This window comes from Narcine bancroftii, chromosome 1 (assembly GCF_036971445.1).
Source record: "Narcine bancroftii isolate sNarBan1 chromosome 1, sNarBan1.hap1, whole genome shotgun sequence".
NCBI classification, from domain to species: Eukaryota; Metazoa; Chordata; class Chondrichthyes; order Torpediniformes; family Narcinidae; genus Narcine; species Narcine bancroftii.
In genome coordinates this window covers 416,013,900-416,029,463 of record NC_091469.1, presented here as the reverse complement: position 1 = coordinate 416,029,463, position 15,564 = coordinate 416,013,900, and the positions used below count along the sequence as shown (strand labels likewise).

Genomic DNA, 15,564 nt, shown 5'->3' with positions numbered 1-15,564 from the left:
CTGAGAGTGTGTCACCTGACCAAGTTCATTACCCAATACTAGATCCAGTATGGCCTCTTCTCTTGTCAGCTGGTCTGCATACTGTGTCAAGAATTCTTCTTGGATACATTTAACAAATTCTGTGCAATCTATTCCTCTTGCAATAAAGAGGTGCCAGTCAATATTTGGGAAGTTGAAGTCTTCCATAATAACAACTCTTTCATTTCTGCAATGTTTCAAAGTCTGCCTACTTATCAGTTCCTCAGTGACCCAAAGGCTATTTGAGAGCCGATTACAATATTCCTAATACAGTGATTGCTCCATTCCTATTTCTGACTTCCACTCACACCGACTCAGAAGGCATTCCCTCCACAGCATCCTCTTTTTCTGTAACTGATACTATCCCTGACCAATAATGCTACTCCTCTCACCTCTTTTACCTCCCATCCTATTCCTTTTAAAATATCAAAAGCCCAGTGCCTGCATCAGTCAATCCTCTCTTCGCATCAGCCAAGTCTCTGTAACAGGTACAATATCGTGATTCCACGTACTGAACCATGCTTTAAGTTCATCTCCTTTATTCCTAATACTTCTTCTTTGGCTTGGCTTCGCGGACGAAGATTTATGGAGGGGGTAAAAAGTCCACGTCAGCTGCAGGCTCGTTTGTGGCTGACAAGTCCGATGCGGGACAGGCAGACACGATTGCAGCGGTTGCAAGGGAAAATTGGTTGGTTGGGGTTGGGTGTTGGGTTTTTCCTCCTTTGCCTTTTGTCAGTGAGGTGGGCTCTGCGGTCTTCTTCAAAGGAGGTTGCTGCCCGCCAAACTGTGAGGCGCCAAGATGCACGGTTTGAGGCGTTATCAGCCCACTGGCGGTGGTCAATGTGGCAGGCACCAAGAGATTTCTTTAGGCAGTCCTTGTACCTTTTCTTTGGTGCACCTCTGTCACGGTGGCCAGTGGAGAGCTTGCCATATAACACGATCTTGGGAAGGCGATGGTCCTCCATTCTGGAGACGTGACCCACCCAGCGCAGCTGGATCTTCAGCAGCGTGGACTCGATGCTGTCGACCTCTGCCATCTCGAGTACTTCGACGTTAGGGATGAAAGCGCTCCAATGGATTTTGAGGATGGGCGGAGACAATGCTGGTGAAAGCCTTCTAGGAGCCGTAGGTGGTGCCGGTAGAGGACCCATGATTAGGAGCCGAACAGGAGTGTGGGTATGACAACGGCTCTGTATACGCTTATCTTTGTGGGGTTTTTCAGTTGGTTGTTTTTCCAGACTCTTTTGTGTAGTCTTCCAAAGGCGCTATTTGCCTTGGCGAGTCTGTTGTCTATCTCATTGTCGATCCTTACATCTGATGAAATGGTGCAGCCGAGATAGGTAAACTGGTTGACCGTTTTGAGTTTTGTGTGCCCGATGGAGATGTGGGGGGGCTGGTAGTCATGGTGGGGAGCTGGCTGATGGAGGACCTCAGTTTTCTTCAGGCTGACTTCCAGGCCAAACATTTTGGCAGTTTCCGCAAAACAGGACGTCAAGCGCTGAAGAGCTGGCTCTGAATGGGCAACTAAAGCGGCATCATCTGCAAAGAGTAGTTCACGGACAAGTTTCTCTTGTGTCTTGGTGTGAGCTTGCAGGCGCCTCAGATTGAAGAGACTGCCATCCGTGCGGTACCGGATGTAAACAGCGTCTTCATTGTTGGGGTCTTTCATGGCTTGGTTCAGCATCATGCTGAAGAAGATTGAAAAGAGGGTTGGTGCCAGAACACAGCCTTGCTTCACGCCATTGTTAATGGAGAAGGGTTCAGAGAGCTCATTGCTGTATCTGACCCGACCTTGTTGGTTTTCGTGCAGTTGGATAATCATGTTGAGGAACTTTGGGGGACATCCGATGCGCTCTCGTATTTGCCAAAGCCCTTTCCTGCTCACGGTGTCGAAGGCTTTGGTGAGGTCAACAAAGGTGATGTAGAGTCCTTTGTTTTGTTCTCTGCACTTTTCTTGGAGCTGTCTGAGGGCAAAGACCATGTCAGTGGTTCCTCTGTTTGCGCGAAAGCCGCACTGTGATTCTGGGAGAATATTCTCGGCGATACTAGGTATTATTCTATTTAGTAGAATCCTAACGAAGATTTTGCCTGCAATGGAGAGCAACGTGATTCCCCTGTAGTTTGAGCAGTCTGATTTCTCGCCCTTGTTTTTGTACAGGGTGATGATGGTGGCATCACGAAGATCCTGAGGCAGTTTACCTTGGTCCCAACAAAGCTTGAAAAACTCATGCAGTTTGGCATGCAGAGTTTTGCCGCCAGCCTTCCAGACTTCTGGGGGGATTCCATCCATACCTGCTGCTTTGCCACTTTTCAGTTGTTCGATTGCCTTATATGTCTCATCCAGGGTGGGAACCTCATCCAGCTCTAGCCTTAGGGGCTGTTGAGGGAGCTGGAGCAGGGCGGAATCTTGGACTGAGCGGTTGGCACTGAAAAGAGATTGGAAGTGTTCTGACCATCGGTTGAGGATGGAGATCTTGTCGCTGAGAAGGACTTTGCCGTCTGAGCTGCGCAGCGGGCTTTGGACTTGGGGTGAGGGGCCGTACGCAGCCTTTAGAGCCTCTTAGAAACCCCTGAAGTTGCCAGTGTCCGCGCTGAGCTGGGTTCGTTTGGCGAGGCTAGTCCACCACTCATTTTGGATCTCCCGGAGTTTGCGCTGAAGATGGCTGCATGCGCGACGGAAGGCTTGTTTCTTCTCTGGACAGGACGGCTTTGTAAGGTGAGCCTGGTGGGCAGCTCGCTTCTTTGCCAGCAGCTCCTGGATTTCCTGGCTGTTTTCGTCAAACCAGTCCTTGTTTTTCCTGGAGGAGAAGACCAGTACCTCTTCAGTGGTTTGCAGTATGGTAGTCTTCAACTGCTCCCAGAGGGTTTCAGGGGACGGGTCCGTGAGGCGGGTTGCAACGTCGAGCTTTGCTTTGATGTTTGCCTGGAAGTTTCCTCTCGCTTCGTCTGACTGCAGGTTTCCAACATTGAACCTCTTTCTGGGGGCTTTATTGTTCCTGGGCTTTGGCTTGAAGTGAAGGTTGAGCTTGCAGCGAACCAGCCGGTGGTCAGTGTGGCATTCCGCGCTAGGCATGACCCTGGTGTGGAGCACATCTTGTTTGTCACTTTCTCGCACCAGGATGTAGTCCAGGAGGTGCCAGTGTTTGGATCGGGGATGCATCCAGGTGGTCTTAAGGCTGTCCCTCTGCTGAAAAAGGGTGTTTGTAATGACAAGTCGCTGTTCTGCGCAGAGCTCCAACAGGAGGCGCCCATTGTCGTTGCACTTGCCGACGCCATGCTTGCCCAGGATTCCTGGCCAGGTTTCTGAGTCTTTGCCGACACGAGCGTTGAAGTCGCCCAGGATGACAACCTTGCGGCGGCCACGATACGGGCAGGAGCAAGGGGGAGACGGCGGCCCCGGCCTCGGTCGTGTGAGGCAGGCGGAGGCCCCGATACGGGCAGAGAGTTGGAGGCGGCGGCCCCAGTCCAGGCACAGGGAGAGCAGCAGCGGCCCCGGCCCCGGTCCGGGCGAAGGGTAAACGGCGGCGGCCCTGATACGGGCAGGAGCAAGGGGGAGACGGCGGCCCCGGCCTCGGTCGAGTGAGGCAGGCGGAGGCCCCGGTCCGGACAGGGAGTGGGAGGCGGCGGCCCCATCCGGGCACAGGGAGAGCAGCAGCGGCCCCGGCCCTGGTCCGGGCGAAGGGTAGACGGCGGCGGCCCCGATCCGGGCAGGAGCAAGGGGGAGACGGCGGCCCCGGCCTCGGTCGAGTGGGGCTGGCGAAGGCCCCGATCCGGGCAGAGAGTGGGAGGCGGCGGCCCCAATCCAGGCACAGGGTGAACTGCGGCGGCCTCGGCCCCAGTCCGGGCAGTATGGACCGACCTAGGAGGGGAGGCAGGCCCCTCCAGCCCGGGTAAGAAACCTGCATAGGAGAAGGCCACTCCGATATAAAACCTACGACCCAAGGACCTCGCTGCCACGTCCCAGCTTGCTTGGCCACGGCACACGAACCATGGGTGTAAAGGGTGGGGCCAGTACTGCGCGCACTGCACTCCACCTAAAAGCTCCTTTGCGCAGGCCCGAGGACAGGTCCACGTCCTCCCCCTCCACGTCCTCCCCCTCCACGTCCTCCCCCTCAAAAGATGCTCACAAACTCAAGCTAGCATGCTGGAACATCAGAACCATGCTAGACAAGGCTGACAGCCACCGACCTGAACGTCGGTCTGCCCTCATTGCACATGAACTCCTCAGACTTGACATCGACATAGCCGCTCTCAGTGAAGTCTGCCTGGCAGATGTAGGCAGCCTCCAAGAACGCGGCGCGGGCTACACACTCTACTGGTCTGGAAAGCCTTCGGATGAACGACGCCTATCTGGTGTAGGCTTCATGGTCAAGAGCTTCATTGCCTCCAAACTCGAAAACCTTCCGACAGGCCTCTCGGACCGAATCATGTCCATGCGACTCCCACTTCAAAACAAGCGTCACATCACCCTCATCAGTGTCTATGCTCCAACCCTCCAGGCGGAACCAGCAGAAAAGAACAAGTTCTACACCGACCTGCGCAACCTCATCCAACGTACCCCTACAGCCGACAAGGTTCCTAATACTCCTTGCATTAAAATAGACATATAAATGTAGTCAAAGGGTTTGATGCTTCCTCTCCTATCTGTCCTTCCTCACAAATCCACAACTCATTGTATTACCCCTTCCACCTTCCTCACAATTCTGGTTCCTACCCCCCCCACCCCCCCCCCCCCCCCCACCTGGTTTAAACTCTCCTCAACAGCTCTAGCAAACCTACCTACCAGGATATTGGACCCTCTCCAGTTCAGGTGTAGCCGTTTTGTACAGGTCATAGCTTCGTCAGAAGAGTTCTCAATGATCCACAAATCTGAACCCTTTCCCCCTGCACCAACTCTTCAGCCACGCATTCATCGGTCATAACTTCCTATGCCTACCTGCACTGGCACGTGGTATAAGTAATCCCAAGATTTCCACCCTTGAGGTCCTACTTTTCAGTTTCATTCCTAACCCCTCTTTCTTCAGGATTTAATCCCTACTCCTATCTGTCATTGTTACCAATGTTCACCACAACATCTTGCTTTTCACCCTCCCGCTGGAGAATGTAGTGGACTCAATCTAAGATGTCCTGATCCTGGCATTTTGGAGGCAATATATCATGTATATTTATTTGGTAGTAAACAAGAAAATATGCAGATGCTGTGGTCTAGTACAGTAGACCTCATACAGTAGACCTGAAGAAACTCAGTAGGTTAAGTGGCTTCTATAACTTACTACATCTTACTTTCTATGGATGCTCGTGACCTTCTAAGTTTCTTCAGCACTTCTGGGTCCTGCATTTTAATTTGTTTCTTTCCTGACCCAAGGAAACCATCTCCTATGACTACTTACTTTAGTATTCCTGCTATGGCAGAGATGTCCAACTATTAGTTCACCAGTGCTGCGGCTAGTATGAACCTGAAGAGAGAAGAAACACAGCACTCTCCTGCATGGTGCAACCACCCAGTCTGATGGTTTTAAGGAGTTCAAGGAGCTGTCAGAGTTTTATTTTAAAATCCTGCAACCACGGTGTCTGGGCTCAAGATGGTGGCACAATGTTCGGGCCTCAAGGGGTTGCAGACTCTGGAGAAACAGAGGACTGGCATAGGGCACCAGAAAATGGAGGGGCCACCCTCCCATTTGAGAAGAAGCTGAAGAGACGACCCATGGGATGGTGACCACGGCAGTGGACTAGTGAGAGGTTCTGAGGCTGAAGAACATACAGGTGGCAGGCTGTCAGTGACTTGAGGCAAGGAACCCATGCAGGCTGTGGGCCAGATAGGGGTTGGTGAACCAAGGAGGGCTGAAGGCAAGTGTCAGACAATAGGAGAGAGAGGAAAGAGAAACAAAGGCATCAAGTGGGGAAAGTTGAGACGTACATGGTGAAGGCTTGGCTAGGATCTGCTTAGAAGAGGGGATAATAGTGGGAAATGAGCGTATAGATGAAATTAGGAGAAGAATCCAAATGTGGAAATTGGTGGAGGAGGATGGAACCAGAGAGGGAAGGGGATGAAAATGGATTGGAGGCTAGGTGGGAAAAGAGACAAGAATGGCCATGGAGAGGGGAAGATGAGAGTAGCTTGGAAGAAGGGGCTTGTTACCTGAAATTGGATAATTTTCTTGTCCTTTACATGACTGGGACTCTTGATCAAACTATAAAAAGGATGTGTTAATGGTGTAGACAGATTCTAAAATGCAAGAAAATAAAAAGTACTGGATATATAAATAGAAAGAGGAACTGATTAAGATTTTAAAGTTAAAGACCTTTGTAAGAATAGAGTCTGATTTCAAGAAATGATAGGTTTCAGCTTTTACAGTCAGCAATTATGTATTCATGCAAGCGGATACTTGATCAACAAAAAGAAACCCACAATTCTGACTCCAACACGGTTTTTCAAATTATCATCATCTTGCTGTTTTGGGCCCAAGGACCTCACAACCCAACAGCAATAGAAATTCACCAAGACTAATGGTTACTTAAACAAAAGTCATTTTTAATTTGCTTTAAACATAAAAACAGGATCAAGTTTTAACTTGTTTCTATTAACTTAACCCCCTTCTAATTCTAAGCAGATGTGTATGTACTGTGTACAAGTTAAGAAAAGTTATTTGATTCACTGTCCAATCTCGCTTCTCACTCCTCCAAGGTCACAGGTATCAGGCAATTCTTTACTGTGCACAGAATTAAACATTTATGAATTTTCACCAAGCTTTGGTTCTTAAAGGTAATTGGTTACTGCTCAGGAAGATTCTTGTTGGTTTCAGAGAGAGATTTGTTGCTCATTGGACATACTGATTCCCTTCGATCAGCCACTTCAATGTCTGGCCGAAGAAACTTGCCCCATCAGGGTTTTCCAAATGATAACTTCTTCTTCTGCAGGTCACCACAGAGTTCTTTTTGTTTCCCTTATTTCAGGTGAAACACTCTAGCCAGCCATTTCTTCTTGAATGGACCACAAGGGTTTTGAACAGACTGAACTCAGAACTCACAACTAGTCTTCAAAATGGGGTTTCAACAAGCTGTCACCTTGCCATGACTGAAGAAACCAGTGTTCTCTCTCTCTCTTACAGAAAACATGTTTGGTCTCTTCTTTCTCTCTGCTTGCAAAACCACAGGACCTTCTTAGAACAGCAAACTGCAACCAGACAGATTGTGGCACCAGACCCAAACTTCTGAGCCCATTCATCTGTTGCCTTCAAAACAATAATCCATTACTCCATAGCATGTACAATTAACATCTACTTGAGAAGTCTCTTGAGCTCGGGTTCTTCTATTTGCACGTCCTTGTAAAAACCTTTAGCAAAGCAATTTTTATTGTCTTTACAAAGGCACTGGGCCCGGGGTTTCTGGTTTGAGCAATGCTCTTGCATCTTAAATGAGATCTTCTTTGTGAAGTGTTTGTGTTTGTTTGTGACCTACACTACCCCCACAATCTATCTCCTTCAAAAATATATCTATATACAAAATAAAATATGATATAATCCGTCACACTAGCTTGTTCTGCCCAATTTGTTGCATTACATCTTCAAACCTGTTTTTTTTTTTCTCTACATCTGAATCAAGATGAAGTTTAAGTTAAAATAAATTCATATCACACAAAAAATGCTGAAAATACTGATGTAACTTAGCAGGCCAGGGATCATCTGCTGAGAAATAGAAATAACGATTCAAATCAATGCAAAATGGATTGGAGAAAGGCAAACATCACTCCTCTCTTCAAGAAGGGCTCAACCACCAACCCAGCAAATTATCATCCTGTTTCATTAACAAGCACCTGCTGCAAACTCCTGGAGCACCTAATAAACAGCAACCTGAAGAGGCATCTTAGCAGTCACAATATTCTTGCTGATAATCAGCATACATTTAGGAAGCATAGATCATGTGATCTTATCCTGACAAATGAACGGGCCAAAAACTTTGATATCATTGTCACCACTGATTTAGCAGTGCTTGACTTCTCCAAAGTATTTGATGTCATTTCCCACCAAAGATCACTTAAGAAGCTCAACTACTACGGTGTTCGCTCCAACAATAAAAGATGAATTTCCAGTTTTTTGACCAAACTTCTCCTGCGGGTGTGCGTGAATGGAAAAAGCTCTGATTGGCATCCAGTGTTACGTAGTGCACTCTAGGGCACAGTATTTTCACACTACATCAACAATATTCACAGAATAGTTACAAGCACCATTAGACTAGTCGCAGATGACTGCTTGGTATACCATCCAATTAAAGCCTCTTTCACATTTGCCAATGATCTCAGGAATGGAATGTAAATCGGCCTTTAAAGTGGCAAGTGTGAAAGTAAAATCTGTTCAATGCCGGCATCAGATGACATCATCTCACATTGGGGATTGCCAGCCTCGACCCCTAGTACAATCCCTGGCATCTTCAGATGCTGGCGTTGAGATCAGGCAAGTGTGAGACTGGCAATTGCATTGCAGGCACTTTCTATTAAAGGTAAAACAGACTAAACGCTGGGCATAAACCTGTGCAAGTGTGAAAGCGTTCACTGTCCCAGTTAGGAGTGGTCTAGTGTGAAAGCCCAAACCCCCATTCCTATCCCAGAACACTGAACAGGCAATTTACTGGGATACAAGTGTGAAAGGAGCTTCAATCAGCTGATAACGAGGATGCTCTCCAGAAAGATCTCGATAGCGTGGTAGAATGGTCACAAAAATGGGGCATACAGTGAAACCATGAGAGTTGCCAGAAAGAGAAAACCAGGCAAAATGTGATACAAAATGTTGGGTGTCGCCCTTGATAAAACCAAACAGATCAAATCCCATGGCATTGGAATGATCAGATGTGAAGGCAACAAGTGTCCTTAATTTTCTGAGATCAAACTTCCATCATTGTTCAACTTCTCACAAAAAGTTATACCTCACCCTTGTCAGACCACATTTGAAAAATGCAGTAGCTGCATAGGACTCATACACAAACCAAAACATTACTACCATCGAACGAGTCCAGAGAAAGGCAGCTCGATTTGTCACAAATACATATGGAAAAGAAGCAAGTGCTACAAAGTGGAGTTCATAAAGTGGAGCTCTCTCCAAGGCAGATGTGAGGCAGACCGCCTGACCTGTTTTTACAAAAAGCTAAACTGCCAGCTCAATAGAGACTACCAATTCTACACCGAACCCAAGTGTGCTGGGAGCAGACAAGGGCACACAACCCAATTTGTAGTGCCATCTTCCAAGACAGCTGTGTACAGCAATTCATTCTTCCTGGTACAATTAAAGTATGGAATAATCTTCATCATACTCACGCAACCAGACTCAATTAAATTTAAGACAGCTCTTCTCAAAAATCTCCTTCTTAAGCACATCTTCCCCCACCTCCAGTTTAAATTCCATATGGAATATTTTGGTGGATCAAGCACCAAGAACCAAGAACCAAAAACGGTCTATTGGTGCAACTCCTTGGATCAGGCGGCATCTGTGAAGGTGAAGGGAAAATTGACATTTCAGATCTCAACCCTGGTCATATCTTCCAACTTCACATGGCAGGGACTTGACTCCACAGATGCCGCCTAACCCACTGAAGAATTCCTTCAGCAGCTCTCCACTGGCCACCGAGACAGAGGTGCAGCAAAGAAGAGATACAAGGACTGCCTAAAGAAATCTCTTGGTGCCTGCCACATTGACCACCGCCAGTGGGCTGATATCGCCTCAAACCGTGCATCTTGGCGCCTCATAGTTCGGCGGGCAGCAACCTCCTTTGAAGAAGACCGCAGAGCCCACCTCACTGACAAAAGACAAACACCCAACCCCAACCCACCAATTTTCCCTTGCAACCACTGCAACCGTGTCTGCCTGTCCCGCATCGGTCTTGTCAGCCACCAACGAGCCTGCAGCAGCTGTGGACTTTACCCCTCCATAAATCTTCGTCTGCGAAGACAAGCCAAATATAAAAGAATATACACTCCAAATTCTAGTAGGTGCAGACACGTGTGCCTCCACTTTCCTAACCAATCACCTTGCATCAGGGATATTTGCCAATTTGATGTCAATCAAAAATAAAACTGGTTTACAGTATATAAATGTCAATCAATGCAGTCCATCGGTATGGTTAATTCGGTTGGTTAAACCTACTGTCAATCATTTGCCGCAGTAAAGCAAACTGATGTGATTGGTACATTTGCGGACAATATTGAGAGCTCGGCTGCTGATTGGAGGATTGTGCTATCAGTCAGTGGCGGTGTGACATCAGTCACTGCGGCCAACCGATCGACGGTGAAAGCAATCGAATGAGAGGCGATCATGGAGGAGGATGGAGGAGAGCAGATGAGACCTCTACTCACAGTGGTACAAAGTGGGGTGGGGACCCGGGGGAATGGATAGTGATGCGATGCGGTGGGGATGCCCGTTTCCATGGTGTCGAGTACGGCTTTGTCGACACGCGTTAGCCGGCGGCTGCCTACTCGGCAACGGTCGTTGCGATGGAAGCGGACTCCGAGGCACCGTGTCACGGACCCGGTGTCGGGGAAGCGAGGCTTTGCTGGGGCCCAGCGCCCCGAGTCGCCGAGAAACTCTGTTTCCGGTCTCGCAGAGACCTCGATGGGGGGGTTGACGGCGCACTGTGTTCAGTGGTGGCCGCAGCTCGCGGCTGCTGGAGGCACCGTCGTGGCTCCTTGGGTCCCCAGTGCCCGCTCCAGTCTGCCGTGTCTCCCGTGGGTGCCCCAGAGGGTTTAAACGTAAATACGGGCTGGCTCCCGGTTCAAGGAGCAGGGTTCAGAGAGTGAGCTAGAAGGCCCGCTCTCCCGGTCTCTTCCTTCTGTCTCGTGTGTGCCACGCTGTAGAGATGTCTTGAATCTTTCCTCCCAAGTTCCAATTGTTTGACTAACATGTATGGTCTATTTTAGTCCGTTTTTATTGATTTGCCCAAGTCATTGTTGGTGTATGATGCTGCTTATCTCCGGTTCTGGTACTTTGGACGAATCGTGTCGATCTACTGGAAATGTTTGTGCAGGTTCTTAGCCCTGTGGCTGTGTTTTCAGCTTCAGAACCTATCGAGTATCTGCATAAAGTGGCAGTCTTGGATCTATGCCAGCCCAAGGTTTCTGTCTGTCCGGATCACAGCATATCCCGTGCAAATCTGGGTCACTACCTGCATAAATGCGCTAATTCTTGATCTCTGTCTATCCAGGGTCATTTGTTTGTTCAGCAGCTGCGATTAATGCAAGTTCAGTATGATAACGTGTCCAGTGCCTGGGTCACTGTCTGGCCAACTTCGGACCTTACTGTCAGTGCAGGGTCACTGCCTGCCTGATGCTTGTGTCAGGCTGGACTCTGTGCTTTGGCCAATGATCTTTGCAGTTATTGCCAATTTTGTTTTTGCCTTGGCTCATTTAGAATTTGTATGTAGCGACTGATACTTCAATGTCTGTCTGAATTAAACAAGAAAATACGCAAAAGTGCTGAGGAAACTCAGCAGGTCATGCACACTCATGGAATGAAAAGACAAGCAACGTTTCAGATCTCCCAGTCTGCATCCATTCTCCCCAGTGTGGTGAAGACTGCATTGGGAGCACCAGATGCAGTAAATGACCCCTAACAGTTTTACAAGTGAATTGAAGTCATGGAGGAATGCACTTACGCAATTTGTGGGAAAGGATGAATGGATGAGAGAGTTGAAGAGGGAGTGATCCCTGCAGAAAGTGGAGCTGTGAAGATGTGTCTGGTGGTTGGATTGCATTGTAGGTGATGGGAATTACAGAAAATATGTTGTCTGTGAGATTGGTGGGGAGGGAGGGAGTACATGAAGACAATGGGATCTTTGTCCTTGTTACATCCTATTAGGGTGTGGGAAGGGGCCAATGGTGGCAAACGTGGAAGTGTTGGAAAGGGTGCAGAGGACATATACCAGGATGAAACATGGTTTAGAGAGTATGCATTGTGAGCAGAGATTAAGGGAGCTAGGGCTTTACTCTTTGAAGAGAAGGAGAATGAGAGGTGACATGATTGAGATATACAAGAAATTAAGAGGAATAGATAGAGTGGACATCTATCGCCTCCTTCCCAAGGCACCTACTACTCAATACAAGAGGGCATGGCTTTAAGGTAATGGGTGGAAGTTCAAGGGAGCTATTTGAGGAAGGATTTTTATCCAGAGAGTGGTTGGTGCGTGGAATGCACTACCTGGGTCAGTGGTGGAGGCAGGTACATTGGTGAATTTCACAAGATTTCTAGACAAGTATATGGAGGAATTTAAAATGGAGGGATTTGTGGGAGGAAGGGTCAGCATTACATTGTGGGCTGAAAGGCCTGTACTGAGCTGTATTGTTATATGTTCTAAATAGAGGAGATGCAGGTGAGGGCTGAATTAATGCCAGTAGAGGGCAAGAAGGAGGTCATCTCCAATGTTCTGGAATGGACGGCCACATCCTGAAAGCAGATGCGATGGAGAAAAGGAATTGATGGAAAGGAATGGGATCCTTGCAGGAGATAGGGTGGGAAGAGGTGTAGTGGAGCTAACTGTGGGAGTTGCTGGGTTTATAGAAGATGTATGTCTGAGGTCTCTTTTTTGCTACTACTATAGCCTAGAAACATTGTCTGTAAACCCTCTTCATTTTATGCCAGTTTTGGATTCTGTTTATTTGTATTTGTTTGAATTATTGCAAAGAATAAGTGCCCTCCATTGTCTGTCTGTTGTCAATTTCCATTCCAGCTGGTGCTGACTGTAGTAACTGGTTTGGTACTGCTTTATGCACTGGTTGAGAGTCAAAGTTATATCAGACATTACATGTTATGTGTCACTGGTCATTTTAAAAACTTTCTCTTTTTCATGTCGACTAATTACAATATTTTGATATAAATTTTTGGATGAGGCTGTGATCAATCGAGAATAGCTTTCTGGCCTTGAATTATTTTTTGAAGTTTGGATATAAATTTACTTGAATTACTTTGTGTTTTGTTAATTAACAGAGACATTCCTACTTGTGTTTATTGAGGCTTGCTGACAATTTAATTGTGGTCACTTACTGTACTCTTAATGATGTCACACTTAACTCTTAGTGGATTGATCCACTTCCTAAATGTTCGCTCCCAAAACAAGGAAAATTTTTGTGTGAAACTTAAGTCCTCAATTCATTTTAAAATTTAAGATCTTGGCATCTCTCCTGCTTTAGGAGGAAGTTTTATATCTACTTCTAGAGATGTTTCCAAGGAACTCAGTGTAGAGCATGTCGAAAGAACCAAAGACTTGTTGATCCAAACCAAGGCTTATATTAACTAAAAGACTAGAGCATATCACATGTAGGTTGACCAGTCCAGAATGACCTGGTCTGGCTTGGAGCAATCCTTTAAGACCTGCCAGTAGGTGTGGCTACGCTCTCAGCCAATCACAGTCATCCTACACTACAATCTGTACATATACACATTGGTGATAGAATCTGTACTATCACACTCAGATTTATTTTTCATGCCTTCTTTCTGCCTATAAAGCAAGTTATTGAAGAAGCCAGATGCATTTTCCACTTTAGGTGCTTTGCTATCCATTGCACATTTCCAGTTGAAATGCAAATTAGGTAAAATTTGCTATTCAGGTTCTTGTTCTACCTAATTCCTTGTTTTGTTGCATTTAATTTTACCACTGTTTCCTTGATGGTTAGAACTGTTTTACTGTAATTTTTTGATATGGTGTTCCTTTTGAATTAAATGTGTATCACTTTGTATGCTAACTTTTACTGAAATGCTCCAAACCTCCTGCTGTTCTGTAAGCCTTTTTACACTGATGATTGCTGCTAACCCTTCTAGGAACCTGATAAAGTGCCTGCCTTTCACACTGCAGCATGAATTGCCTGGTAAATCGAAAACTAGAGATTTTAAGCTCCAGCGGTGTCAATGTGAGAGCAGGTTGTGCTTTCACACTGCCAAAAGGTGATCGATGGGTTAACTTGACCCAAAGAGTACCCCACCCCATATCTCCAAGCCCGGTTATATTTGACCTGCCTTGCCCAGTTGGGACATTTCATACTGCACAATTACTGGGTAAATTTCCCGGTTAACCCACATGTACTCTTGGTGGTGTGAAAGAGCCAGTGATCCATTTCAGCCTTTAAAAATAAAACCTTTTCATTATCTGATTATAGATAATCTTATGAGGACCTCTCAGGTTTAGTTCCTTCATTCTTGTTCATCGTGATTATCAAGTGGAATGGCCTTTTTTTCTGTCACTGAAAAGAAAAATCTGGTGAGTTATGGTTCCTGTGGCATGGCTCCAAATTTTGGTATCTTGGAACATCCAAATGCTCTTGCTTGTTTTTGGAACTCCCTCAGGAATTCATTTTGATGAATTGAACATGCTTTTGATTTTAATGAGATGTTGTCCTTGATTAGAAAGGATGGATGAATAAAAAGGGAGAGAGTGACTTTGTGAAAGTCTGAAGGAAAGAGAGAGGTGTGGGTGGATGACAGTATATGATTAAGGAATGAGCCTGGAGAGCGTAAATAGGAGTAGGGTGAAGACACAGAAGTTTCAGGGAGAGAGTGATGCAAAGGATGGAAAGAGAGGTTAAAGAGAGGAAGATTTTGAGGGTGGTGAAGATGGAGAAGTGATCAAGATTACTTGGAGTTGCTATCTACAATGTCCTGTGTGGAATGTAAAAGTTGCATGTGCATTTTGAGAATTTTTGTTTTAAATCATAGTAAAACATTACAGCACAGAAAACAGGTCCTTTGGCTCTTGTAGTCTGTACTGAACAATTATTCTGGTTAATCCCACTGACCTGCACCCATTCCATATCCCTCCCATCCATGTACCTGTCCAAATTTTTCTTTAGATGTTAATATTGATCCCATATTCACCACTTCAGCTGGCAGCTCATTCCATAGTTCTGGTCACCTCATTATAAGAAGGATGTGGAGGCTATGGAGAGGGTGCAGAGGAGATTTACCAGGATGTTACCTTTATTGGAAAATGAGTCTTATGAGGCAAGGTTAGCAGAGCTGGGATTTTTCTCTTTGGAGTGTAGAAGGATGAGATGAGACTTAATCGAGGTCTACAAGATTCTAAGAGACATAGCTAGGGTAGACAGCCAGTGCCTTTTTCTCAGGGCAGAAATAGAAAACACCAGAGGATGTATGTACAAAGTGCAAGGAGGAAAGTTTAGGGGAGACATCAGAGGTAAGTTTTTTTTTTAACGCAGAGAGTTGTAGGTGCCTGGAATGCCTTGCCAGGGATGGTGATGGAGGCTGAAACTTTAGGGGCATTTAAGAGACTCTCAGGCACATGGATGGAAGAAAATTAGAGGGTTATAGGTAGGGAGGGTTTAGTATTTTTTCTTTAAGGAATATATGGGTTGGCACAGCATTGATGGCCAAAGGGTCTGTACTGTGCTTATCTCTTTCTCTTTGGCTTGGCTTCGCGGACGAAGATTTATGGAGGGGTAATGTCCACGTCAGCTGCAGGCTCGTTTGTGGCTGACAAGTCCGATGCGGGACAGGCAGACACGGTTGCAGCGGTTGCAAGGGAAAATTGGTTGGTTGGGGTTTGGTATTGGGTTTT

General features: G+C 46.6%; 1 protein-coding gene across 6 annotated transcripts in view; it reads left to right on the top strand.

Moving 5' to 3' along the window:
- Positions 1 to 10,240: 10,240 nt before the first annotated feature.
- Positions 10,241 to 15,564, top strand: part of LOC138751570 (sodium bicarbonate cotransporter 3-like) — a 277,417-nt gene continuing 272,093 nt past the window's right edge. For 2 of the 6 annotated variants that reach the window (XM_069914011.1, XM_069914018.1), the window contains exon 1: positions 10,242 to 10,364. In XM_069914011.1, coding sequence (XP_069770112.1) covers positions 10,320 to 10,364 — 45 coding nt within the window. In that variant the 5' untranslated portion in view covers positions 10,242 to 10,319. Of the gene's footprint in view, positions 10,365 to 14,149; positions 14,251 to 15,564 lie in introns of all 6 variants that reach the window. The other 4 variants (XM_069914017.1, XM_069914015.1, XM_069914013.1 and 1 more) reach the window with 3 other exon arrangements.